Source organism: Ischnura elegans, chromosome 8, assembly GCF_921293095.1.
Source record: "Ischnura elegans chromosome 8, ioIscEleg1.1, whole genome shotgun sequence".
NCBI classification, from domain to species: Eukaryota; Metazoa; Arthropoda; class Insecta; order Odonata; family Coenagrionidae; genus Ischnura; species Ischnura elegans.
This window is the reverse complement of record NC_060253.1, coordinates 19,613,134-19,639,165: the sequence shown is the minus strand read 5'-3', so window position 1 is coordinate 19,639,165 and position 26,032 is coordinate 19,613,134. Positions and strand designations below refer to the sequence as shown.

The window sequence follows — 26,032 nt, the reverse complement described above, 5'->3', positions numbered from 1 at the left end:
CTTGGTATTTTTTCGAAGCTAAGGTCTTCGTAATATGATCCCTGCGCGAGCTGACCTTTTTTTATTTCGAAGAAGAGGAAAGCCTCAGAGGGGGGCGGGCTAGTGCTGAATGGAGAGGGATACCGGATCTTGGGAAATGCGCTAGTGTAAGTACCCCACGGTACTCACGCAGCAGTCGACCTCCAGAAATGGGGAACTTCGAATCAGGTAGCTAGAAAAAGGTCAGTGGGTGAGAAAAGGGGGGAGGGCGTGAAACACGTTTTTATTGCTCTCGTAACTCGATATTTTTTTCGAAGCAGGGGTCTTCGTAATGCGATCCCTGCGCGAGCTGGGACCTTTTGTTTGATTTCGGAGAAGAGGAAAGCGTCAGAGTGGGTGAGGCGAGTGCTGAATGGAGGGGGATAGCGAATCGTGGGAAATGCCCTAAGGTTGCTATCCCACGGCACTGAGGTTCTCCTGGTGGGGGGAAACGGGGATTTGCGGATTTTTTCACCCGACCATTTTCGGTTCCCCTCGTCGAACTCTTTTCACCGCTAAAATCCACGAATTTGATGTAATTCGTCAACTTGCGTAAAACGGCGCTGCGAACACTAAATGACTACAGTTCTCTACATTTTTCCGAGTCAACTACCAACGACGTGCGTGCGACAGTGTATGACGCGAAATTCAAAGTATTCGAGGTATTCGAGGCGGTACTTTTCGCATAACTATTCGAAACCTCGAATATCGAATACTTTCTAATATTCGAGGTATTCGAGTATTCGCGGATACTATTCGCACATCTCTAGTCTTTACCCTATCTACCATAAGATGATGATGTCACAAACTCTTGTCTAGCGACAGCGAGTCTTTGCTACTCCTTGGTCTTTCGTGTGGGCCTTATATGATTTGTTTTTTTGTACATTCTTGCTGTAGGAAGCGACATTGCTGCCAGCATAGGTTAACCAGAATGAGCAAACTCTTGGATAGTTTTCCAGCTTTTTACATTGTTTGTTTGGTAATTAATGGGAGACATACTGCCATACCCTTACTTTAAATCATTTTTTGACCTTTTCGAAGTATTATCAATTTTGTTCATTTTGGTTTAGTTATCAGTAAACCCAGAGATGAATTTACACTTTGCCACTGCTTGAAGTTCGTAGTATATATTTTTTCTATTATGCATCAAAAAGTCAAGAATGCTTCACCAAAACTCGTCGGTTGATAGTCCTGATGGTGAACGATTCTGTCATGTGTATTATTCTTCTCTTCCTTTTGACTACATATATGTTTTGATTAGGGATGGTCGAATCGGATACTTAGGATCCAAATACCCGCAGATATTGCCCTTCATTGGATACATCAGATCCAAAGTTGCGGAAGACATCAGATCTGGATCCGAAATATTAAATTATACTTAGTTTCAGTGAACACAAAACCCCATAACAATGGAAAGACTTCCGATTCTCTCTTTGATTGCCCCGTCGCACTGCAATGCTTGTCCTACTCATGAACCCTTTTTTCGAAAGCTCTCCCAGAAGTTGCGTAGCAGAACTTCAGCCGTGGAAAATAAAAAAAGGCAACATAGTGTGATTCTACCCGAGAGATTGAACAATCATCAGGGGAATCTCAGCGTCATAGGATAATAATCACGTCAAAAGTAACTACATTGCAGATTTCAGAAAACCACCCTCAGCAGTCCATAAGCTCTTGCCTCTATTGTTTTTTTTTCGTTTCCGAAATCATACAGACAATAAATCAATGTCTTCTAAGGAAAATATCAAGTTATACGAGAACAATTGAAGCTTGTTTCATCTCAACCTGTCTTACCAACTGACCTTTTTTGGCCTTCAATTCTCAGTTTCTGGAGCTGGGTGAGTGACTTTCTGGTCCTGAAGATGTCTTGATAGCTTCGGCAATTGATGATATGCACGAGATTTTAAAAAGCTTGAGACAAAGCACGATTCATTTCTGACGATATTTTTTTTTTCAACTCTAAGTGATTGCTACTAAGTTTTCTATTCACAATTAGACTGTATGTACTAATATGCAACATCATCCAAACAGCACAATTTTCAAAGAAACAAGCGTATCATTTAGCCCTCAAACAAGTGTAGAAGGATTGGAAATGCCAACTGCATATATCGCATAGCTCGCCCGGCTTCGCTTTGAAGGCAAAAATGTCACAGAATAGCATGATCTGACATGTTCGTCCTTGACTCCCTCATTCGTGGTCTCTTTACTTAAAAGATGGCGGGAAGGAGGAATCGTGATCCTTCCCCTCCAAATCTCCCTTACATGTTTCAGCTACCCATCCCTTCCTCTCGAGATGGCTGAGTGGTCGTCTATAGTCGGTCGTCGATAGTCAATGTTGTTGGAAATATTCTCAATTATGCCGCAGATTGTGCCGTTACAATTTAATTTTACTAGCATATTGATAAAAATGTATTTCATTGTGTGGAAACATTTTTACTGAGATAAGGAGAACCAATGTTTGCCATGTGCGTGCCCTGTGGCATGAAACTATCGCGAGGAAGTGCTAAATCCACCTCACCACAACTGAAGCATTTTCGGGTGAAACACAAGTCAGTATGTGATGAGACAACATTCGGGGGAAACTTGTGTGAGGAAAATTTGAATTCAGTCGATGGCAGTGGGGTAGCCAGGAATTTTGTTGGGGGGTCCAAAACAAGGGGGAAAATCTTTTAGCTGCAGAGCACAAAGTAAAGGGTTTTTAACTAATTTGAACACCTTTCATGATTGAAAAAACTTCATTTTTCAAATAAATCTTTTGTAAATTTGTTGATGCATGATTTTTTAATATTGTTTTCTTTTATTATGGAAAATAATTGTGTTTTTATACATATTTCGGGATGGTCCGGACCTCCTGGACTTCCCTCTTTGCTACGCCTCTGATCGATAGCTCATGTAAAGAGTTTTCCTATTTTCAATTCCAAACCCAAGCATAGCAGTTTAAGTCCTGAGCATGAAAAGATGTTTTAAAAAAATAGCTTGAAAGCCTATAAAAGTGATTTTTAATTTATAAAATATAAAAAGCTGTATGAAAATCTAAAAAGCATTCCTTTGATTTTATGTACCCATAAGAAACCTTAATAATTACATACATCATTTTATAGCAGGTATTCAAAAATGCATTTGGATCCAAAAAATCAGAAGAGATCGGGCTCCAAAAATCAAGGATACTATCTGATTCTGAAAAATACCCTGGACCCTTCCATCCCTAGTTTTGATATTTTGATTGTTTAGAAAATAAATAATTTATGAAATTCATATCACCTGGACACATTTTAGCTACGTATTTTAATGTAGAATGGAATGCTGTACTTAGCCTCCACAAATTTTTTGCTGACTTGACCTGGCCATTTACGTTTCATCAAGAGTTCTTAAGAGCTCTCAAAACAAAAATTAAGTGATGTATTTCCTGCAATCTTAGGTGAAAGCTGATGGCACAGTGGTTGATTGTCTGTCTACCTTGAAGAAGGACAACACTGGCTACCACTTGAAGCACCTATTTCTCGGCTCTGAAGGCACTTTGGGCGTAGTGACTAAGGCTGCCATCCAGTGCCCACCGAAGCCTCAAGCTGTGAACGTTGCTTTTCTGGGTATGTAAAATGCCTTTTTGCTGTGTCCAAAGCGTGTGACTTATAAGCCTTTTGCTTAAATAGATTTGAAAAATTTTTATCCTTGGGCCCTTCCTGCTGAGAGGAATTCTGCAGTAATTATCTTTCATATGCCATCCCATTTTTCATAAGACTGCAGATCCCCTCAGATAGATTTTAGGTATGGAATGATTTGTGCTCAATGTTAACTTCAACCCATTACCATTTCTCTCCTTACTAAGTGGAGAAAGTTTGAGGAATAGACATGATGACGTTGATGCTGTGAAATCTGTCAAAATCACTACATCTGGGTATCTTGAGTCACATAATGAAATATTTTGCAGAAGAAAATGGCAAATTAGTTGACTAGCTCTTGTGGGATTAGTGTTAAGACGTCCAGGCTCTTGAGATGGCAATCAAACCACTTATATACCTGTATTTTTGGCAATGCAACTTTTAAAAATAGATATTCTGAAAAACTCCAGAAAACCTTCCGTTGTTAGGTCATTCCATTATTTAGATTTCCGAATCATTGATCTTCTTCTATATACTAGGAATGGTTTGCTTTGTTTCTTTGGTTTTTTGTTCTGAGGGTTCAATTTTTCTCGTGCTGGGAGCAATAAGGTAGCATAAAATCTGGTAACATCTTTTGGAGGAAGTTGTTCATGGATTCTGATGGAGTATTATTTGTAATGGTCAGTGTAATAAATTCCTAAATTGTTTTTCTCCATTTGTGTGAGTATGTAAGCTGAAGTTTAATAGAATATGTATGTAGATGGTTTATTGAATGTAGTCCTACTGGGGTAACTTGCATGTCTAGATAAGTTTCTGTCATCTTAAGATGTAACACACAATATTAAAATAATTCGATAACTATTCCTGTAGTCAGGAATTTCTACCCCATTAACTATATTTAACCACTTATTGCTACTATGTTAGAGAGTCAATCACCATAGGTAATAGAGTTTGCATTTCTATAGGAAAACCTAGTAATGTCAGGGAAGTTTTTAATGCTACTCAGTGGACATGCTGTTCATTTTTTTCTTTTTACTTTTTCCTCCTAATGTAGCTCTTGACTCCTTTGAAAATGTCCTTGCTACTTTCCGTTTGGCAAGGTCCTGTTTGGGTGAAATTCTGTCCTCATTTGAGTTCATGGACTGTGATTCACTGATGGCAGCTGTGACAAGACTCAAGCTTCAGTGCCCCGTCCCTGAGGACACACCATTCTCTTTGCTTATTGAGACATCTGGTGGAAATTCAGAGCATGATGAGGCCAAACTCTCACTTTTCCTGGATGAGGCTACCAATAAGGGCTACATTAATGATGGGACATTGGCCTCAGAGCCATCTAGAATCAAGGCAAGTTCAGGAAAACCTTGACCTGTTGAACCTCTATTTGATAAACCTCTTCATCCAGAAAATATGGCATATTCACGGCCTTGTATAATATATTACAATAGGAAACACCTTTTCAATAAACACTTCATTTACCAGCAATCCTTCTTACATATATAACAGGAAGCCTGACCCCATGGTGAATCATTTTTTGAGAAGGTGAGTGTCTTTTACACAGTTTCTGCAATTAGGATCAAAGAAAGAAAAAGTCTATTTACCAACAGAAAATAAATGCACTGATGTTAAGCTGCACAGTAATAAGGTGAAGAAGCGACAAAAAAAGAGTGATTTCTATGTTCTCTATCGTTTATGGCTACAGGCAATGAGAAAGACAGTCGCAGTCATTGCCGAAGGCATAAACTTGGTACATTAAAACCTCTTTACATCGTAATGGAGGGGATCAAAATTTGGGCAATTTGATGTATGGAGGTTCACTATAGAGAGGTTTTAGTGATAGGCACCATTTTATTAAAAAACCATAATATTAATATATTTAAACATACATGCATGCATTATTATACATATATTCACAATTTAATGATTACACTAAGGTAAAAGTAACTTGTTCAAGAGGGCTTTTTAGGAAAGAAATTAGTAATTGGGTTTGCTTAAACCTTTTTTAAAACTCTTTCGATATAATGTTTTCAATTCCGTTGAATACAATCATATTATGATCGCATTCCTCCATGCTTAATAAAAACCATTCAATTATGTTCAATGAATCCTCAACCTCTTTTTGATGGGAACTGTAACTGATTCATCATTACCAACATCTTCCTCTAAATCCATCTCTTCCTGTATCCTGCAATATACATATACAGTGGAACTTGGTTAGTACGTTTCTGAAGGGACCACGAAAAATGAACGTACTAACCAGGAAAACGTACTAACGAGGAAAGTAAATAATAGCAGTCGGGGTTATTGCAATCAGTGAAAAAGTCGTCATAATTACAATTACTATCGGTAGTTCTCATAGGATCGCCTTCCTGAACTCTTTTCACATTTAAAATCAAGAAAATGAGCGCTACATTGAAAAACAATACCATGTGAATAAAAATCGCAATTTTTCATAGATTTCCGAAGACGATTCCATGATTACGGCGTCTATCTCCCGTGATTTATCCTATATACATTTACAGAACGAGGACGAGTGAAGCTCAGACAAGCGAAGACAAGTCATTTTTCTTTCTCACAGCGTACTCGGAGAATATAACAACAACCCGGAGTAAGTCAACTGGTTTTTTAAACATCATAAAAATTGGGCAAAATTATATTGACTTTCAAATTACAGCAACAGCCGTAGACATTCGCTTCTGGAATGATACCATTTCGATTGTAAAATCGATCGATATATCGACTGATGACACGCAAGATTATAAGATTACGACGTAATTTCAAGAAAATTTTATATTAGACAGTTGAAATTTACTTTCAAAATTTGTCTAATGTCGTCTGCTTTCGTTCCGAGATCAAGTATTTTTAAGCTAAGCTTCGCGTGGAGATCCAGAGCATCGTCTGCTCCCGCAACAGTAGTCAAGTAAATACGCACGACGTCGAGTTTATGGAGCAGTACTGCTTTAGATAATGTGGGAATTGTCTAATACCGTTAAGACTCATTTCTTCATCATGATAACTCGTGCAATAGCAACAATTGCCCACTCACGAACTTTGTGCGCAGCAGTGGGCACTCCCAAGCGCTCCAAAGGCAACAGAAGGTGAGGAGCTCGGGGTGGGGAAAATTGGGGCTTCTTATTGGCTGTAGTTTTTCGTAGTCAGACATTCCTGAAAAATGGGCGCATTTTATTTTTCATCACGTCACAAGAATTCAGAAATGCATTTGGATAAATTACGGTAGAAGAAAGAGATGTGGAATGAATGGAAGAATGTTAATGGCTAATAATAATAAATTAAATCATGAATTCAGACGTTTGCGACCCTTAAGAAGACACTAGAGAACGAATTGCGGGTTGCGTCACGGCAAGCAATTGAGCGTACTAACCAGGAAAGCGCAATTTTTTCAAACGTACTAACCAAATTCTTTTACCTGTATTTTGTTCGGATGGTACCGGGACCGAGGGAAATCGCCGTACTAAGGAGGAAAACGTACTAAGGAGGAACGTACTAACCAAGTTCCACTGTATTTACATTTCATTCACCACTATCTTCCAACTCATGTGGGGAACATATGAATAAATCATTATCAACATTTACGAAGTCTTCAAATGTTGACTTTGTGTCAACTATTTTGTTGATTTTATCGTACTCTGTAGGTTCATTCTCAAATATCTCACTTTCCTCCTGTTTGCTACCACCCATAATCCCAGCCTTGATGAAGCATTTCTCAAAAATTGAGGATATTAATTCCTTCCATGAAAGGCACAGCCTGTGCATAGTCTGAAGGATGTTCCATGAGCACTTTTAATGTCGTTTTCACTATTCACTCTCCATAAAAAAATAAATCACTAGCTGTTTTCGATAATGCCTTTTGAACAAAGAAATAATTCCCTGGTCTAAGGGTTGTAATTTACTAGTAGTGTTTGGAGGGAAGTACACAACTTTTATATTTCTTAACATAATTCCTTCATCCTCTTATTTCACTACCTACGTTTTTTAATTGTGCAGCCTAGATATACAGTTTCTTCTGTTTTTCCTCGGTTGTTTAAAATAGATGTCGGGGTGAATGATGGTATTCCAAAGGTCACTGCTACATCTTTCTTCTGCCTGCCCTCGTCGATGGCTCGGAATGTGGTAATGTCAAGCAGCCGTCTTGTTTTATTTGTCGAATCCATCATCAGCTTATAATTAACCCGGCGGTAGTCGCGCCCATTTTCCAAACATAAACGGTCGCGTGGGGTGTCTCTGACACCCCAAAAGATTTTCTTCAATTTCTTTCATATAGTATACAGTAAAACTTCGATTTTACGCACTTCGATTTTACATCAAGTCTCGTTTTTACGCAGCGGCACTCAAGTTAGGCCGGAAAGCATAGGGAATTGCAATGGTGAAACTTCGATTTTACATCTTTTCTTGATTTTACGCAGTTTTTCGATTTTGCGCAGCATAACCCCAGCCCCTAAGAGGTCGCTAATCTTGATTTTACGCAGTTGTCTTTCGGCTTGTTTTGAAAATCCGACTAGAGCAATATGCAGTTAGGTTATTATTTCGTCTCAATGAGTTGCAAAAATGAATACAGGAACGGTTGAAATGACATCGCGCTGTTGAACGTGAAACTAAATACATCGCGAATCTAATTATTGCTTCCCCGTGAGCCCTCTCAGTAATATTTCAGGCTCCATTACGAACGCGAATGTCGCTCTTAGTTCAAATTCGCCGTAGAAGGATATCGAAACCTAAAACACACGGCAATCGCCGTGTATGCGTAACTACTTTTGATTAAGACATGATCGCTGGAGATATTAACATTATCACCTTTCACTATTATAATTCATTTTCGGGAATACGTCTGCGTGCTATTAATATTTAACTCAACGTTTCGTTCCACTTACTGGGAACGTCGTCAGGAGAATGAAAATATAAACACCTATCATACCGTTGGAAAAACTGGTCCATTGTTGTTAAGGTATTTAAAAAAGTAAATAAAAATAAAAATAAAATAAAAGCCAACTTCTTTAAAACATCTAATATAAAAAAAAGGGAGATGAAAGGTGGAATATTGTAATTAAATTTTCGAAATGTATCTCTTCCACACATGGCTTAAATTATACCCATCATCCCTGTTAAAATTCATTGGTCTTTTAGAAATTTCTATCGCCTCTCTAATAAGCCGTGGATAATATGCAGATTTTCTTGCAATGGCTTTGGCCTCATCCAGGAGGATCTTGTGTCCTGGCCCCGACATAAAATGATCGGCGACAGCTGAAGTTTCCCATTGCCTTGCCTTCAGCGCCCTTTCATGCTCTTTCAGCCTTGTCACTATCTTCCGTTTGGTCTGTCCGATGTAACTAGACCCACATGAACACGGAATCTCATATATGCCTTCCATTTGTAATGGGGGAACAGCATCAATGACGGATGGAAGTAGGTCTCTGATCTTCCTCAACGTGCCAAACCTGGTTTCAACGTTGGCTTTTCCAAGGATGCGAGCAATCCGGTCCGTTGTTCCTGATACGTAAGGCAGAACTGCAAAAGCACTTGGTTTTGTTTTCTCCATCGGGGCCTTGACTTCCCTTAAAGCTCTCCTAATGAATGAAATAGCATATCCGTTTCCTTTTAAAATAGAAATAAGATGTTCCATTTCACTTTCTACGCTATCTTCATCAGAAACGGCAAGGGCTCTATGTCTTAAGGTCTTGATAACGCAGGACTTCTGACGCGGGTGATGGTGTGATGCCGCGTTTAAGTACCTATCTGTGTGGGTCTTCTTCCTAAAGACCGAATGTCCCAAGCTTCCGTCTTGCCTTTTCCTTACTAGAACATCAAGAAACGGTAAGGAGCCATCTTCTTCGATTTCTTTGGTGAACTTGATGTTATCATGAATATTATTCAGGTGTTCATGGAAATATTCAAGAGCCTCTTTCCCGTGTGGCCAAATAACAAAAGTGTCATCAACGTATCGGAGCCAGCACACCGGTTGATATTCACTTGATGAAAGAGCATCGGCTTCAAACTTCTCCATGAAGAGGTTAGCTATGACCGGAGAGAGAGGGGATCCCATAGCAGCTCCCTCTACTTGGGAATATATTTCTCCGTCGTAGCGAAGATAGCTGTTTTTGAGGCATAATTCTGCGAGATCGGGTACATAATTAGGGAGCCCTTTCTGAGTTAGTTCCCTTAAAATCAGAACTGAATCATTAACCGGAACTTTAGTAAAAAGACTCACAACGTCAAAACTGACCAGAATATCATTCTCTGATGTTCTTAAATCCTTTAGTAGCTCGATGAAATGGCTTGAGTTTTTAACGTAGGATTCGGTACTCCCAATAAAGGACTGAATGTCTCTAGATATATAGCGGGCCAAATTATACGTCGGTGAGTCGATAGTGTTCACAATCGGTCGCAGAGGTATTCCTGCTTTATGTATTTTGGGAAGTCCATACAGTCGTGGAGTTTTAGAGGCATGAGGAATAACTTTCCAATGATCTTCTTTTGGAATGGAGGATAGCTTGATTTCTTTCTTCACTCGATTTTCTAAGGCAGCTGTCGGGTCCTTGTTAAGTTTAACATACGTCTTATCATCCAAGAGAGAACGGATTTTAAGATCATAATCATGCTTATACATTATAACTGTTGAATTTCCTTTTCCTTTCCTTTGTCGGCTGGTAATACGAGACAATTCTTTTGTACCTTGAGTTCTTTGATGGCTTTTCTCTCAGAAATAGACAGGTTAGGAGAAGGCAGCTTACTTTTTCTTAGGGTTTGCACAACTTCATGGCGAATATCCTCAGCTAGTCCAAATGGAAGTACGCGAATAGCAGATTCTACTCCAGTTATTATTTCTTCTACCGGCAATGTTTTTGGTGTAACAGCAAAGTTAAGTCCTCTGGATAACACTGAGATGGTATCATTGCTAAACACTTCAGCAGTAAGGTTGTGTACCGCCAAAGGAAGGGAACACTTCTGCACCGGCTTTTTCTTTTGAAGAAATTCAAATTTTTTCTTCTGTTTGACTTGCGTATTATAGAAAACATTTGAAGCCGAAAAAGTAGTGATACGATCTATTAAATTCCAATCATCTAAAGAAAGAACACTTGATAATTCCAAATGAAGCTCATACAATTCCTGTGAGTTATTCAAGAGAGAAAAACGCGTGAAACGAACCCGTTCTCTTAGCAGAGCTCGGCCAGCATTCTTCAATATATTCTTGGCTTTACTTGTTTGAATATGATGCTTTATCTTCACACAACCAGGAAGAGTATCCGAGTCTCGGCATCGTTGTAGGAAGGCGAGAGAAGTCAGAAGGGTGGCTTTCTTCTTCCTAAGGTTTTCCAACTTTCTTATTTTCTTGAAAATATCCTCCCCGTAGAGGTTCCAAATTTTAGTTTTAAGGTTTTCGCAGCGATTAGATGCACTATTATAATTCATTTTCGGGAATACGTCTGCGTGCTATTAATATTTAACTCAACGTTTCGTTCCACTTACTGGGAACGTCGTCAGGAGAATGAAAATATAAACACCTATCATACCGTTGGAAAAACTGGTCCATTGTTGTTAAGGTATTTAAAAAAGTAAATAAAAATAAAAATAAATAAAAGCCAACTTCTTTAAAACATCTAATATAAAAAAAAGGGAGATGAAAGGTGGAATATTGTAATTAAATTTTCGAAATGTATCTCTTCCACACATGGCTTAAATTATACCCATCATCCCTGTTAAAATTCATTGGTCTTTTAGAAATTTCTATCGCCTCTCTAATAAGCCGTGGATAATATGCAGATTTTCTTGCAATGGCTTTGGCCTCATCCAGGAGGATCTTGTGTCCTGGCCCCGACATAAAATGATCGGCGACAGCTGAAGTTTCCCATTGCCTTGCCTTCAGCGCCCTTTCATGCTCTTTCAGCCTTGTCACTATCTTCCGTTTGGTCTGTCCGATGTAACTAGACCCACATGAACACGGAATCTCATATATGCCTTCCATTTGTAATGGGGGAACAGCATCAATGACGGATGGAAGTAGGTCTCTGATCTTCCTCAACGTGCCAAACCTGGTTTCAACGTTGGCTTTTCCAAGGATGCGAGCAATCCGGTCCGTTGTTCCTGATACGTAAGGCAGAACTGCAAAAGCACTTGGTTTTGTTTTCTCCATCGGGGCCTTGACTTCCCTTAAAGCTCTCCTAATGAATGAAATAGCATATCCGTTTCCTTTTAAAATAGAAATAAGATGTTCCATTTCACTTTCTACGCTATCTTCATCAGAAACGGCAAGGGCTCTATGTCTTAAGGTCTTGATAACGCAGGACTTCTGACGCGGGTGATGGTGTGATGCCGCGTTTAAGTACCTATCTGTGTGGGTCTTCTTCCTAAAGACCGAATGTCCCAAGCTTCCGTCTTGCCTTTTCCTTACTAGAACATCAAGAAACGGTAAGGAGCCATCTTCTTCTATTTCTTTGGTGAACTTGATGTTATCATGAATATTATTCAGGTGTTCATGGAAATATTCAAGAGCCTCTTTCCCGTGTGGCCAAATAACAAAAGTGTCATCAACGTATCGGAGCCAGCACACCGGTTGATATTCACTTGATGAAAGAGCATCGGCTTCAAACTTCTCCATGAAGAGGTTAGCTATGACCGGAGAGAGAGGGGATCCCATAGCAGCTCCCTCTACTTGGGAATATATTTCTCCGTCGTAGCGAAGATAGCTGTTTTTGAGGCATAATTCTGCGAGATCGGGTACATAATTAGGGAGCCCTTTCTGAGTTAGTTCCCTTAAAATCAGAACTGAATCATTAACCGGAACTTTAGTAAAAAGACTCACAACGTCAAAACTGACCAGAATATCATTCTCTGATGTTCTTAAATCCTTTAGTAGCTCGATGAAATGGCTTGAGTTTTTAACGTAGGATTCGGTACTCCCAATAAAGGACTGAATGTCTCTAGATATATAGCGGGCCAAATTACTAAAGTACTACTAAAGTTTTTTACTAAGTAGTTTTTACTAAAGTTCCGGTTAATGATTCAGTTCTGATTTTAAGGGAACTAACTCAGAAAGGGCTCCCTAATTATGTACCCGATCTCGCAGAATTATGCCTCAAAAACAGCTATCTTCGCTACGACGGAGAAATATATTCCCAAGTAGAGGGAGCTGCTATGGGATCCCCTCTCTCTCCGGTCATAGCTAACCTCTTCATGGAGAAGTTTGAAGCCGATGCTCTTTCATCAAGTGAATATCAACCGGTGTGCTGGCTCCGATACGTTGATGACACTTTTGTTATTTGGCCACACGGGAAAGAGGCTCTTGAATATTTCCATGAACACCTGAATAATATTCATGATAACATCAAGTTCACCAAAGAAATCGAAGAAGATGGCTCCTTACCGTTTCTTGATGTTCTAGTAAGGAAAAGGCAAGACGGAAGCTTGGGACATTCGGTCTTTAGGAAGAAGACCCACACAGATAGGTACTTAAACGCGGCATCACACCATCACCCGCGTCAGAAGTCCTGCGTTATCAAGACCTTAAGACATAGAGCCCTTGCCGTTTCTGATGAAGATAGCGTAGAAAGTGAAATGGAACATCTTATTTCTATTTTAAAAGGAAACGGATATGCTATTTCATTCATTAGGAGAGCTTTAAGGGAAGTCAAGGCCCCGATGGAGAAAACAAAACCAAGTGCTTTTGCAGTTCTGCCTTACGTATCAGGAACAACGGACCGGATTGCTCGCATCCTTGGAAAAGCCAACGTTGAAACCAGGTTTGGCACGTTGAGGAAGATCAGAGACCTACTTCCATCCGTCATTGATGCTGTTCCCCCATTACAAATGGAAGGCATATATGAGATTCCGTGTTCATGTGGGTCTAGTTACATCGGACAGACCAAACGGAAGATAGTGACAAGGCTGAAAGAGCATGAAAGGGCGCTGAAGGCAAGGCAATGGGAAACTTCAGCTGTCGCCGATCATTTTATGTCGGGGCCAGGACACAAGATCCTCCTGGATGAGGCCAAAGCCATTGCAAGAAAATCTGCATATTATCCACGGCTTATTAGAGAGGCGATAGAAATTTCTAAAAGACCAATGAATTTTAACAGGGATGATGGGTATAATTTAAGCCATGTGTGGAAGAGATACATTTCGAAAATTTAATTACAATATTCCACCTTTCATCTCCCTTTTTTTTATATTAGATGTTTTAAAGAAGTTGGCTTTTATTTTATTTTTATTTTTATTTACTTTTTTAAATACCTTAACAACAATGGACCAGTTTTTCCAACGGTATGATAGGTGTTTATATTTTCATTCTCCTGACGACGTTCCCAGTAAGTGGAACGAAACGTTGAGTTAAATATTAATAGCACGCAGACGTATTCCCGAAAATGAATTATAATAGTGCATCTAATCGCTGCGAAAACCTTAAAACTAAAATTATCACCTTTCGTTTATTATTCGACTTATTGATCGACGCTGTTTATATCCAGAATTATGAGCTACGGAATATGTATCCCCAACGCAAGGCTTTCTAGAATTTTGCCAACGCTATGTTTTCCGTCGCCCCAGCGAAATATAACGGCGAAATGAGTCGTTAAAAATACTCCCGTGCCAAAATTTTGGCTTCCAAGGTGATCTAAAAAAGATAGTCGTACTTCTAGTATTGACGTAAGTCGATGGTGATTCAACACGATGGTAAAAGCAGCATGCATTGTCTCATTCCCGGGCTAACCCCACATCTGCGGGACAAATGGAGGCGAGGGAAAATTGCTTGCGCTGCACGCTTATCAGAACCAACTCAACTTGTATCTCATTGTCAGACGGTTTAAGTTTAACATGGTTGGAACTTGAATAGCTATTAGCTTAACTCCGCTAGGTGGCAAGCGTTTTAACGGAACGGGAGTTAATGCCCTCGGAGAATAACTCGCGTCGTCAATCGTCATGTAATCATTGAAGTCAAATTCAAGACGTGAGTGATAAGGCAGTCCCTTTAAACTCAGGAATGGCTTAGTACCATACAATCGAAATACAAAAAGTGTCCAGTGTTGTTATCAGATATGGGGAAGCAAAATATTACGTGAAGCTGAGTCACACGGCTTGTGAGTCGAAGGTCCCGGCGCTGAATTTGCGGAAGAATGCCGACAGAGAAGCTATTCCCGGAAGAGTCAATCTACTAATGCTAAAATTTCATGGGGAAATGCTTTTTTAATGCGTATTAATTATAGAGAAGGAAAAATTTTCAGGACTATTAGTCATTTTTTATTCATCACGGGCGGCATGACGGCAGTTGCGCGGTCATTTAAATAGCTCACTTCAAAAAAAGTGATCTTAGCACCGGAAAAATCTGAATTTCCGAATATCCCGGGTCCTGTGTGCTCCGTATTATCTATGGTATGCTATTTGGAGGTAACCAACTACTGGGGTCATTAGTGCCGTGAAGTAAGGGCTGGGGGGATAGGAACCCTATGTTGGCATTAGCCAGGTTGTAATGATAAGCTCAAAAGGGACCAGGACTTAACTTCCCATCTGATGGACATAGTGGTGCACTGGAAGTGCCCTCCACATTAGACTCAAGTAGGGATAAGGCCATCTCTGATAAGTCTTTGCTACTGCCAGGACTTGAACCCAGGCCCACAGGGTGTAAAGCCTTTGTGATGTATTAGCAAAATTTTGCTCCCTGTTAATGGGGTTAATTTGGATGACTATCCTCAGGTATCTCATTTCTTCAATCTCCAATCTTTGTTTGTCTGCTGGTGGTTAAACGGATATCCTGAAAACTGCTTTTAATGAGAATATTTTCGAAAATTAGCTTCTCTGTGACCATTTAGTATCACCATTCCGAAATTTCTCCTGGGTAACAGAAGTAATCTTAGTGCCAGAAATGCTGGCATTTCAACCATTTTGTTCAACCATGGGAAACACTGTTCAGGAATGCAAAGATATTTCTCTTAGGGTAACACGTCATCTGTGGTGTTGCTTTTGAGTAAATAAGATTATTAGGCTTCATTTTCCGAGCAATAATGAGCTAGTGTTATCCTGAAAACTATACTCCTCCTCAATACCAACTCTTGATTTTACACACTTTGATTTTACACAGTGCCCATATTTCGGTCCCTCCAAATGCGTAAAATCAAAGTTTTACTGTATACAGTACACTCCCGATTATCCGGGCTAATGATGGGGAGAGACGGCACGAATAACCGGAAAACACGGATAACCCAAACTTTCTCATAAATGTCTTGCAATGCTCATAATTTACCTAAAACATACAATATATTATTATTTATGCAGTTATTCTGTTATTTTAGAGTGCTTCCCGGGCTCAATGAGAGCTTTCTTCGCCAGTTCGCGATCTTTTTTTTTTTTCGGAGCGCGGTCGCGCACTGCGAGGCTTGGTAAACAGGAACACGGTGCTCCCGTGAATGCAGCAAGCGCGCGATCGCTTCCATTTTACGAAGGGGATTCTTGCCCGGTGTATCCTAGCATAAATGCAGTAATTTCGATGATTTTGCGTCCGATTTTATTTTTTTGTGAAATCGTGGAAAAATTGAACGAGAGTAAAAATCATACACGGATAATCCGCAACCCGGATAAACCGCAGCCGGATAATCGGGAGTCTACTGTATTATTTAAAAATTTCACATCTCGACGTATCCTTTGTTTATTTAGGAATGGATATACTACATATTTCAAACCATATATTCAACTTTTATTATTTTTAAGAAAATATTTTTGAATACCCTATTTTCCAGTAGGCAGTCCCAGTTCCTCGGGAAAAATTGCCAACTTTTTTTTTTGTTTCAGCCAAAGAACACAATTGAAATGTTGAGATATAAATACATGGGATATGATTTTATAAACATCAATCACTGTATCTCATCATATTTTCAGCGTCGACCTCTATTTGCCTTACGAAAATACTAATAAATGTACTAAAATAATTTACTTATCGATATTGAATCGATTTCCCAGAATGTATTCTTGAGGAAAAATTTACGATGATATTACGGTCACTTATAACTATTGAAATAATCCTGTTACAAATTATATACAGCATTGGAAAGGTAAACTAAGAAATATGTAGTCCTCAACAGAAGTTCAATTTCGCGCTATTGAAAAGTTTTATTGAATCTAAAGAATGTAGAAAGTAAATCATGTAAACTATTTACTTACCTCTAATCACTTCTCAAAATTTTCAGCAAATGTGTACCACGCATTAGTTTCTAACACAGTTCACAGTATATTTTTGTTTTTATATCTATTGGAAAAAAACACATCTTCCAAATTTTTTTTCTTGTTTTCTCCTCATCCTTTTCTCCGGCTCATTTTACGCATATTCCTCTATTTTTCAAGTCTCTAGAGATCGTGTTCAATATGGATCTTTACTGTATGGAAAAGTTAACGATCGAGTTATCTCACGAAGAAAACTTTACAATTTTGATTGTGAATTGGAATACCGAGGTATAACAAACGCACTGATGTCAGCAGTGTTTGTCAAATGAAAGAAAATGGCCATGGATCATGTACTGATGTTTCTGTTTGTATGATAGGTGCTGCCTATTTTTTCTAATGTGGCTAGTCCTCCTTCAGTGCAGTTAGAAAAGGTCAATATTTCCGGTTTTCTTTTATTATCTGTTCATCTTGGATTCATTGACAGAAATAGCTGTATGAATTGTTGGCGAAAGAATTACATTCTTTGACCATTTTACAACGCAGGAAACTAGAGCTTTTTTCTTCCTAAACCAAAATAAGCTGCTATTTTCTTCTTTCTTTTACTTATACGACTTTCAGTGATAAATCTCTTTTAGTTTTTGTGCACTGTTCCCGCAACCGTCAAATTATTGCTTAGAATTTCATCTGCTTGCGGAATATTATTGAACCAGTTGTTCAAATTACGTTCCTTCCGTTTCTGTTTACAAAAGAAAAAATTCGCTTTAACTCCTCTTTTGGACTGTTATCTACAAAAAATGGACCCTCTGGTTGCCACCCTGAGTAGGTACATCTTCAAATACAATCGAATTTGCCGATGCAAAAATTTTGATGCTATATTTTGCAGGGTTCGAAGGTAAATATTGCCCATATGAACATCTTATTTGAAAAGGAATCAATTGCTCATCAGCTTTTTCTCATGGCCCAATTCTATAATGTTGCCGTGTACTGCGAGAAAACATCTCAAATACATCTCTACTTTGTGCTAATTTTCCACTTTTCATTTTCTCTACTCTAGCAGTCACGTTATCGAAACGAAAAGATAAAGGGGAAAAGAGAAATATGTTATGGCTCATGGGGGAATAACATATTTCCACTCCTAATCCATTTTGGTTCCAAAACAATAAAAAATTCTGTTACTCAGTTTTATTTGCCCTGGCTAAAAGTGAAACACTATTCAGGAACACTAAGTCTTTCCTGTCTGTTTCACTATCTCTCTTACGAGAATAATTTTCAGTGACTTTTTCTACCTGAATATTAGTGCAATTTACAATTTTCTCTACCATTTTTTCAATGAACATTATACGAAAACAAACCATTCGTGTTTTGAATTTGAATTTATTTTGCTAATAGTATATAATTATAATAATTATATAATAATAAATAATTTAATTTGAATTTGTTTTTGCTTCTCAGTAACACTGCTACAATTTTATGTTCTTATGTTTGGTCTTGATCCCTGCATATTACACGTTGCAACTCCATACGTCCCAACGTACATAAGCTCCCTTCCCTTTTACAAAAGTTCATCATCTCTGCACTGTTGTTCAGTGTAAGTATCATGTGCAGCTACATGACACCCATCTTCTTTTTCATCAGAATCAATCTTCTCCCCTCAAAGATTCATTCAAAAGACAAAGACTCTTTCTTTTACTCTAGAGGTAGCTGACATCTAGTATGAATTGAAAACGATGAATGTAAGTATTACAAGACCAACCTTCAATGGTAAATTCACAGAAACATGTAAATAATGATTTTTTTGAATAACTACTGCCCTATCGTTATTGAACGAAGTCTTCAAAAAATCACTTCTAAAAAATCGCATTTTCTATAAAAGTTGACGTCAGAAACAAATAATTCCTCATCCAAATTTTCAATCAAAAGTCAAAGTATATTAGCTTTTTCCTTTTTTTAGAAAGACTGCAGGAATCCATAGTGTACTGAATTAACGTGCTGTACGTACTACATGATCGATTTTTCGTGGCTCACTTCGAGAAAAATCACTGTAACATTATAAGGAATTACTAACTTTCTATTTGTTTACATAAATTTAGGCAAAAAATATACCAATAAATAAATATTTATTGATGTAAACGTAAAAAGACAACTTTCATGGCCAGTTTCAGAAAAGTAGCTATCAAATGCGATGAAAATGGATGAAAAATATTCAAGGCGACTTTAAATACTAGGCGGCAAACCGTAACGAGAACGGTCGCGTGGGGTGTCTGGCGCACCCCACTCTGCAGAGCTTTGACAAAAGTAATTTTTCTTAAAAACTTACATTGATTTTATAATAATCTTTTACATGTATTCTCAGAAAGCTTAAAAAATCAGCTAGAGGAGGTTACAGGTCATTGCAGTCACAATTGCAAGAAAAAATAGCGCTTATATAAGGCTGGGGTGTCTAGGACACCCCACGCGACCACTGCCGGGTTAATTAAGTAATTTTCGTACGTTCATATTTTATGGCAAATAATTGAAAATACTCCTTATAATATATTTTATAAAATTGATTTATCATTCTTATAACGTATGACTTGTTAAAGATAATAAAAAATAAATAAACACGTGACTATTGCAAAAAATGAACAAGAAATAGAGCGTAATTTTGAAAATTTCGTCGAATTCCCTTTCTCTAAAATACAATGCTCGTAGAGTTCCTTAGAAAAATTCTGTCGAGGGCACAAAGAAACGCTAGGTCTGCAAAACGACATGATTTCCTGGTGAGAATGCTGGGCGAACTACTTCAGAATGCGGAAAAGAAGAAACTTTGTTCTTTCACTTGAATATTTATTCTAACATTTACACGACCATGGTTTCAACGTTAGACGTCATCATCAGGTCAGTTTTGTTTCTTCATGCCGAACGACGGCTCAGCAATGTTGCGTCAAAGTTGACTAAGGATCAAAATTTTCATTAAAATAATAGTAAAAAAACAGCATGTGCGCAGACCCCTGGCTCAATGCATCAATACACCAACATTAAAAAAATTATTTTCACCACTTCTCATTCTATGCTCATCCAGGATGAACCCACAAGATGGAACTCCCTTTTTCAAATGGTGACGCGTCTTCTGGAACAGGAGCAAGCCATAACATTAGATGCCTCAAACCTGAGTTTTAATATCGACAAACTCCTCCACAATGTGATGCTATCAAGCAATTGATTGATGTTCTGGATGTTTTCGAAGGAGCAACATTTCTTGCTAGCGGAAGTACAGTCACAGTTTCTTTAAGCTATCCCCCTTGTGAATAGCATTATTAATTTCCTAGAAACTAAGAAGTTTTCGCATAGTCATCTAGAAGGTTTCATCAAAGATTTGCTATTTTCCAATAAAAGTTGGAATGAATTTCTGGAAAAAGAACAATTATTAACTTTTGTTACAATTCTTGATGTACGATTCAAAATCAGTGATTTCCAAGATTCAAATAAAGTTGAGATGATTAAAAATCAGTGGGCTTAGGAGATGTCAAGTCGGTCTAAACAAAGTCACCCAACAAAAATGGATACCTTAGGAAAAGTGCAACCAAAAAAAGCTGACGTTAAGCAAGAACAATCAATGTTAGGCATAAATTCAAAATAAAAAAGTTGATTTTTAAAATGTATTGGATATACCTATTTATTTATACATCCATCAAGTGAAATAATGTACGTTTTATATGCTTAGCGAAGAAAAAATGTACGTTTTATATGCTTAGCACAAATCTAGTATTCGAGGTATTTGAATTTTCGAGCAATGATTTAATATTCGAATTCGATATTCGAGTTCAAAAAATCTGCTATTCGAACCATCTCTAATTTAAACTAATATAGATGTAATTATCACGGAGGCTTCTGCGATGATTAAATTGATGATTAGTTTCCGGGTTAATACAGCTTTGATTCATTTTTGGTAGACATCAGTTTCGGGTATGTTCCTGCTCCCATCTTTGGGTCCAAAAAAAATAAGTAAACGAACCCGAATAAATATTTTTTTTTTACCCGATGACGATTGCTGGAACGCTTCCGAAACTTGTCCACCAAAAATTAGTTGATGCGGTATTAACCTGGAAACTAATCATTAATATAGATGTAATTTTTTTTAGTAATGTGTGAAAATGGTATTGTAACTCAATCTTGACTAAAAAATTTAGTTTTGTTAGTTTGAGTGTTAGTTCGATATAGACTGTAACTGAAAATTTGTTGTTTGTGGAGCTGGAGTTAAAATTTTCCGTTTATTTTTTTTTCCAGTTATTTGGCAATAGATTTGGTGAGTGAAGGTATCGTCAGTGTGTTCTTTCAAATAAGAAAAGTGCTAACAAGGGTCACAAATTTACGAAAGTTTTCATTTTATGCCCAGCTCACTGAATACCATAGTGCTTAGGGAAAATTTCATGGAAAATGATGAATTTAGGGAGGGTAAATGGGAGGTAAATTCTGTGTATCAAACTTATAATCTATGATCTTTTCTCTACTCAGAACCTCTGGGATCTCCGAGAAGGCATCACTCAATCACTGAGTTGTGATGGTTATGTGTACAAGTATGACATTTCCTTGCCAATTGAGCACTTCTACGATATCGTGGATATCATGAAGGAGAGGCTCAAGGGAACTCCATACATCAAGTGCTGTGGATATGGACATGTCGGTAAGTGTAGGCTAGGTTAGAACTTCTGTCAATAAATTGCCATGCTCAGCAGTTTTCCAGCTGCTGAGTACAGAAACAAGAAACTGGCTTTTGCATTACTTGATAGAATTCTTTGCCTTTCTTTGTAAAGCATTAAACTGCATGCTTCTCAAATTCTGTATAGCAAAGAAGTGGGGTGAAAGACACCTCATGTCATATCTGGATTGAATAATTAAGCTGAGATACTACGGTAGACTCTTGTTAATGTGAACAATGTAATTACGAAGTTCTCATTTTTACAAAGCAAATCGTTGGTCCTGGCGAAAAGGCTATAATCCAATCTATGGTAAAAGATACATTATTACAAAATTTTCGTTGTTACGAAATTACAGACTTCAGTTCTGGGCACGGGGGTTATTAAGGTTATTAAGTTAACTTTATTACAAAGTTCCATGCATAGGCAATGGCGTTTATTCACTAACTAACGACATTTTTAAAGCTGGATATATCTATGCTATGTCATAATCATTGCACTAAGTTCTCCTCGTGCACTGTGCCCAATCGTGTCAATCATAGTTCTTTCTTCAGTAGGAGATACTTCAGTATCCATGCAGCATCATGTATTGTGCCGGTCCCAATTCCTGGATAAGCTTTTGCTCAACCCCCCCCCCCCCCCCTCCGTTTGCTGCGATAGTATTTGGACGAGTGAGGTTAGCCAGCACACACAAAATTATCTTTCCTGGGTCGGAGGAGTCACAGCCTTCGTCCACCACTCCTTTCCTCCAATCCAGGTGATCGCGTCATAAGCAACATGCGATCACCTACACAAAAACTATAGGTTTTCCCCTTTTTGTTTTTGCTTTCTTTTTGACCCGCTTCATCCAATTTCCTGAGCACTATATGCGTCAGATTTTCGCGAGATTCCGCGGCTTGACCGGGTATATTTATTGAACCATCATCCTCACGGGAGGGTTTATGACCAAAATGATCTTTCGCTGTAACTAATGTCTGTTTAGTAATGGGATTAGTCCTCTTACTATTGTCACGAATGAGGAAACACTTATTCATTGGATAAATCGGCAAGTTTATTCCCCCTTCACCTATGTTATGAAAAAGTTCCTCATCGATCTCTGATACCTCACTCCTACCTACTTGGTATTCCTATCCCAGGAGAAAGAAGGCTCTGGCCACCTTGGCGAATTTTCACTTACAGAGTGGAGGACTTGTGATCTAGCTACAGCAGCTGAAGGGTTCAGCATTGATATCTGGGTCGGGTACACTTTTCCCTGAGTGACATATATGTTAGTTGCTTTAGTAAAAGTTTTTTGCTGCTTGTGACCACGTTTTTCTCATGATTCCATGCCATTATTCCTTATCTTCATATCTACAGGTGATGGCAATCTTCATTTGAACATTACGGCCCCATCATTTGACAGGAACCTCCTCAACCTCATTGAACCATTTGTCTATGAGTGGACGTCCAAGCATCGTGGCAGCGTCAGTGCAGAGCATGGCATTGGCTTTAAAAAAACAGGTGTGGTACATTTTTCTAAATCTGGTGAAGCCTTGAAGTTGATGGCTCAAATCAAGGCCATTATGGACCCAAAAGGAATACTAAACCCGTACAAAGTACTTCCTGGAGACCCTCATTGATTAAAGATGAGGTTTTCTGTAAGTTACACCAATTCAATCCACCCTCTCTCCCTGTAAATTGTGTTATAGGTTCCCTCATTGATCACACATACATGGTACTCCAATGGATGGGTCATCATGAGGAAAATTGGGTTTCCTTGCCAACAAAAAGTAATTGGTTGTCCGTAATAGGTTGTACCTGATGTGTAATTCTGTAAGGATAAGTGGTGGAAATCCCCCACTCAAAAAATTCTTCTTTCACTGCTAGAGAAAATGTTTGCCTTCTCTCTTGCTCTTGGCGACTACTCATTATGTTTTGCACTGCTCACAGAGCAACTTGATTCACTCATGAGTGGGACCAAACATAATTTTCCCCTGCTTCATTGTGAGCCATCACAAGTCATATGCATGTAATGTTGAATTTAGAGAAGTCCTGCAAATTTTGGTGGGTTAATTTCTCAGGATGATACTATTGAGGAGCACCTCAACTTGTTGTTGAAGAGAGATTTGTAAAATCTCTAATGAGTCTGATAAATCATAACATTCTTTGTATGATTGTAATCTCTGATGAAGCTATCATGTCGTATGGAGGAAATTGTTATTTAGGCCGCGTAAACAAGTCCTGGTTAATGTTCCAAGAGCACAGCATATAGCAAGAATAAGTTTACTGTTGAATGTAAATACCAGATTTCATGTGGGGATGTAGAGCTTGCATATATTCCCAGAATTGCCAAAAGTGTGGTGGATATTTTTTGACTGCTTTCTTTGGAATCTTATATTGGAACTTTCTTTTTCATTTTTTTGGTGTGATTTACATGTAAATCGTCGATTTTTTAGCAAAAAAATGGTATCTTATTGGGAGTTATATTTATGCAAGATATGCAAAATATTCATCACTTTATTGTAATACTCATTTTAATTAAAAGTAGGTTTATCCTATTTTATTTTCAAGATGTGCTGCAAATATTTTTTACAGGATTTAATATAAATAGTTGCAATCCAGGAAACTAAATGTAATTGAGTGTCCTGTGAATAATCATGTCAGTTCATGTATGTGAAATTATGTTAAACGTTCTTTGCCTTGTGATTGGATTTTTAAATCACAGTGCCTCTGCTTAATCTTTGAGGTGTAACTTAGTTTGTCTGAAGAATGTCACTAATGCAATGATATTCATTATGTATTCATCGGTAAGCTCTTTTCTTAGTTGGTATGTGTTGTTAAGATTGTCTCATTTAATGTCGGACAAACAAAATTACCCTCTTCAAATTAAATTAAGATTTATGTATATTGTTATTAGGCAAATTTTTAGCTGCTTTTGTTTACCTAATGTATTCTGTTTTAATTAATCATAATGGGGTTCCATTATCCTTGGCTGCTTCATTGAAAGTAATGAATGTAGCTCATGATACTCATGAACGAAAGTACCTGCTTATGGAGCATTTCTGCCTTGTTAAAATTTTTCAATAAGGCAGAGAATCATTTGTTGTTTATACAGTAGAGATATACATGAACATTTGATGAACATTTTTGTACTAAAAAATAATACATATGTTGCAACCAGGCCTTGAGAAATATTTGTGCAACGAAAGTTGGGGAATTGGAAGTAAAGATATTTCTTTCTCATTCTTTCATTTCTATATCATTGAAATATATGACTATTCATTTGAGATTAGACATGTGCACTGGCTGTAAAAGTAAGATGTTGGCCACATTGGGGCTTATTTTTTGCAGCCTGCAACGTGTGCTGACCTTCATGCCAATTGTTTTTATGGTGCAAATTGGTCACTAACAATCAAAACTTGAGCTTCAAAAATGATAAGTGCTAAACTGAGATTTTATATCGAGGGTATCCCTGGACTGAATATATTCTGTAAATTGTACAAACTAGTTGGGGGATTCATCATATTATTTTCAGCAGACACTGATTAAGCCCCTCTCTGTTAGAGATACAACTACTGCTGTTTTCTTTATTTGATGATATTTCTCCCAATTATTTGTAGACATTTTGTTGTTTTTATGCTGGTAACTTGTATTGTATGGGCCATATAATCTTTGAAAGGCATGAAAATTATTGCTAGAAATGCCCATGCAACTCTATGAAAATTTGACTGCCAATACTTAGTGTCTAAAATCATGGTGAAGGAGGAACTCCTGGAATAATCATCTAAATTGATGTAAAATCAGTGTAATGTATTGATTGTGAGGTAAAATGATGTCAATTGCATTGTTTGCATCTTTTCTCACTATTGTATGTTTTTGTTCCTGATTACATTGTGATATTGAGAAATATCGAATGTCTTTGTAAAAGATATAGTTGGTGTACTCAGAGAAAGATAATGAATTTTGTTCAGTTTGGGGGAAATATATTATTGATACAAAATGTCTTCAGCATCATTTCTATATCCTGGGAACAGTAAAACAGTGGACTAATTTAAGTTTGCCTTTTTCAACCAGTATGTGTGTGTGTTTTCAGCAGCATCTCTAAAATTATGGCACTGGCAAGCTGTAGTAAGTCCATGTTTACATCTGTATCGGCTTCCTTGAACATGTACGAAAATTCTGCAGAGGAAAATCATTTGCCTTGACTGGTATGCGGGCCCAACTATCCAGAATTCACACTAGGTGTTCTACTACTTGAACTACCTTCCTCAGTGGAGTTTTGAGGAATGCATAGTGTATGCTGCCAGAAATTCAATACCACAGGGACAGCATATTTGTGAGCATAGCTGTAAACTCCCAAGGCTTAACCCAGAACTTAAAATATTAGAGTGTTCTGATAGACATTTTGTCATAGATACGATACCGTACAGTCTGCGCAAAGTTGTGCTGCTGTTTAGCCTACTGTTAATTCCTGGAATAATATGTTGAATGTGATTAACTTCATCCCCTGCGGGTTGGGGGAGCGAGAATTCTCCCGCAGTATCCCTGCTTGTCGTACAAGGCGACTTAAAGGGTCGATGTTTCCTCTTGGCATGTCATTGCTTTGGT

At 38.0% G+C, this 26,032-nt stretch overlaps 1 protein-coding gene across 1 annotated transcript in view; it reads left to right on the top strand.

The window, feature by feature from the left end:
- Positions 1 to 25,424, top strand: part of LOC124164522 (D-2-hydroxyglutarate dehydrogenase, mitochondrial) — a 30,065-nt gene extending 4,641 nt beyond the window's left edge. The window contains exons 4-7 of the mRNA XM_046541873.1: positions 3,434 to 3,602; positions 4,669 to 4,958; positions 21,264 to 21,432; positions 22,802 to 25,424. Of these exons, the coding sequence (XP_046397829.1) occupies positions 3,434 to 3,602; positions 4,669 to 4,958; positions 21,264 to 21,432; positions 22,802 to 23,064 (891 nt within the window). The 3' untranslated portion in view covers positions 23,065 to 25,424. The remainder of the gene's footprint in view (positions 1 to 3,433; positions 3,603 to 4,668; positions 4,959 to 21,263; positions 21,433 to 22,801) is intronic.
- Positions 25,425 to 26,032: the final 608 nt, after the last annotated feature.